Genomic DNA, 3,248 nt, shown 5'->3' on the forward strand with positions numbered 1-3,248 from the left:
AGAGCTCAGAATTATTCATAATATTGCAGGAAGTAATTATTTTAAGTATTTAATTGCTAAAGTGTTGTATCTTTCAATGAATACAATGCAAATATAAGTTAATTTTCAAAATTACTTATAAACCTTCTAGATATATTCATATTAAATGAGGAATATATGTTGTCATATTTAGTCTAACAGTATTACTTTGGCATATATAGTGTTTGCATCATTATAAACATCTATCAAAGATATTTATACCTACAAACTCTTGAAAATTACTTCTTCAAGAATTATCTAGGAGGGCATGAGTAGTTTCTAAACAGAGGATTTACACAAGCTAATTCTTCCTATAAAATAATAGAAGTTCAAGGCCACCTGAGTGGCTCAGTTGGCTGGGTGTCCAACTCTTGATCTTTGCTCAGTTCATGATCCCAGCATCATGGTATTAAGCCCTGCTTTGGACCCCATGCTCAGCAAAGAGTCTTCTCTTCTCTTGCTCTGCCTGTCTCCCCACTCATGTTCTTTCTCCCTCTAAAATTTAAAAAAAAAAAAAGGGATATAAGTTCAAAAAGTTTTAAAATGTGTGTATCTGGAAACACAAAGCTCATTAAAGTTACAAAGATATAATAATTTGGATATTCTGTTTCATTTTTATCCTTGAGGGTGATTATAAACAATAAGAGCACAAAGTAAATGGAACCTGTCTTTACCAAGCTCATTAATTATTTTGATGATCACAAGAATTTAGGATGAAAATAAGTCTATCTACTGAATTTTTTATTCATTCATTTAACAAGTATATTAAGGCCCTACTATGTGCTAAACCCAAGGACCCATGCTTTATGTTTTTTTAAGATTTTATTTATTTATTTGACAGACAGAGATCACAAGTAGGCAGAGTGGCAGGCAGAGAGAGAGAGAGAGGAGGAGGAAGCAGGCTCCCTGCAGAGCAGAGACTCCAATGTGGGGCTCGATCCCAGGACCCTGGGATTGTGACCTGAGCCTAAGGCAGAGGCTTTAACCCACTGAGCCGCCCAGGCACCCCCCATGCTTTATTTAAACAGAATAAAATCTAAGGAATAATAAAAGTTTTCCTGAGAAATATTTATTTCTTTATAATTTTTCTCAGTGCCCCTAAAACTTCCTTATTTCTTAGGCTATAAATAAAGGGGTTGAGCAGAGGGATGATAATCGTATAGAATAGTGAATACATTTTATCCTGATATCGATCTGGGCCAGACCCAGGACGCACATACATGAAGAAGAGAGTGCCATAGAACAAGGAAACAGAGAGCAGGTGGGCGCTGCACGTGGAGAAGGCTTTATTCTTGCCCTTTTTGGACTTCTTTTTCAGGATGGCAAAGAGGACACAGGTATAAGACACTATGATGGTCATAAAAGTAAAGGCTTGTATAAAAGCAGCAAAAATGAAAACCACCAGTGCATTAATAGATGGGTCAGTGCAAGAAATTGTATATAGCAGCAAAATTTCACAGTAGAAATGAGGTATTATATTGGACCTGCAGAAAGTTAATCTAAATAATAACCCTACATGAATTGTGGGATGCAGAAAACCAATTACATAAGACAAACTTATCAACCAAGTACAGAGCCTGTTGGACATCACCACTGGATAAAGTAAAGGGTTGCATATGGCTGCATAGCGGTCATAGGCCATCACTACCAGGAGGAAACATTCTGTGGTGGCACTGGAACCAAAAAAATAATACTGGGCCATGCACTCAAAGAGGGATATCATTTGACTTTTGTCTAAGATATTGACAAGCATCCTGGGAGTCACAGAGGATGAGGAACAAGCATCTGCAAAGGCCAAACTGCCAAGGAGTAAGTACATGGGGGTGTGAAGATGGGGATGCTTCCAGATGAGAAGAATCAGTCCGAGGTTGCCCACCATGGTGGTGAGGTAGATGACCAAGAACACCAGGAACAGGGGTGCCTGCAGCCCTGGAAGATCTGTAAGTCCTGTGAGAATGAACCCGGTCACCCACGTCTTGTTTGTCTCCATCATATGCACAGGGGCTGATCACTACCAGGAGAAAATATGTAAGGGAAAAACTTTTTATTATTTTCTTTTATTTTTTCAGTGTTCCACGATTCATTGTTTATGTACGATGGCCAGTGCTCCATGCAATATATGCCTTCCTTAATACCCACAACCAGGCTCACCCAACCTCCCACCTTTCCCCTCCAAAACCATTAGTTTGTTTCTCAGAGTCCACAGTCTTTCATGGTTTATCTCCCTCTCCAATTTCCTCCAATTTACTTTTCTGTTCCTTCTCCTAATTTCCTCCATGCTATTCCTTATGCTCCACAAGTAAGTGAAACCATATGATAATTGACTCTCTCTTCTTGATATATTTTACTCAGCATAATCTCCTCCAGTCCCATCCAGGTAAAGGAAAAACTTAATCAAGGATCAGGAAAACTTGTATTATATGTCAATATCATACCCCTCTATTTCTGATGGCCCTTACTCAACAAATACTAAAGTTTAGAGTTACTCTTTTTTAAAACACATAATGATGTTAAATATAGGTAGTTTCAGGAAGTAAAATTCATTAAAAAGACTTTTAAATGTGTGTATATACTAATTTGTGTGTGTGTGTGTGTGTGTGTGTGTGTGTGTGTAAAATACTTGAAGAGACACTGGTTCAGGTTCAAATGTATTTTCACCTTTTCTCAGGCACTCTTTCATATCTTTTCTATTGAATAAAAACTGGACTATATATTTGGTATTGATATATATCATTCTCTCTCTCTCTCTAAGACATTACTGTATGGAATAATGAAGAGTAACTTAAAATCCCATTTCAGCTATTTTCTGTCTATTACCATTATGTCCTTTGTGTCTATATTCAACAAATTCTCCTCAGATTCCTAAAAGACCCTTTTGACTTTATATTCTTCAAAGTCACTCCAAATTTCTAATAGAATCTTTAACTTTCCCAATAAATTGTCATATGTGAACATAATCATTCATTCAGTTAACAAATATTTATTTAGTGCTCCTGCATTATCATTCTTAGCTCCATCACGCATAGATCTTTTAATCCTGGTTTCATACTTGAGAAACTAAAATAACCACTCTTTCAAGACTAGAGAAGAAACAAAAACACTAGCCAGCTTATTGGCACATTTGGAATGGATCGAGAGCTCCCATTAAACATGCACATGTATACAATTATCATGTGGTTAACCAAAAATGTTTTTAACATTTTTACAGTCTCATTATTTTTTTAGAGGCT

The 3,248-nt window shown here is 36.7% G+C and overlaps 1 protein-coding gene across 1 annotated transcript; it reads right to left on the reverse strand.

Annotated features, from left to right (window-relative positions):
* Nucleotides 1–1,087: 1,087 nt before the first annotated feature.
* Nucleotides 1,088–2,011, reverse strand: LOC132010244 (olfactory receptor 5AC1-like). Its single transcript, XM_059388164.1, has one exon. The coding sequence runs from the start codon at nucleotides 2,009–2,011 to the stop codon at nucleotides 1,088–1,090; it is 924 nt and encodes a 307-aa protein (XP_059244147.1).
* Between the last annotated feature and the right edge of the window lie 1,237 nt (nucleotides 2,012–3,248).

The sequence above is a fragment of the Mustela nigripes genome, chromosome 2 (genome assembly GCF_022355385.1).
Source record: "Mustela nigripes isolate SB6536 chromosome 2, MUSNIG.SB6536, whole genome shotgun sequence".
Taxonomy (NCBI): Eukaryota; Metazoa; Chordata; class Mammalia; order Carnivora; family Mustelidae; genus Mustela; species Mustela nigripes.

Coding starts and splice junctions, on each gene's coding strand:
- LOC132010244 (XM_059388164.1), bottom strand. CDS start 2,011: ATGATGGAGACAAACAAGACGTGGGTGACCGGGTTCATTCTCACAGGA.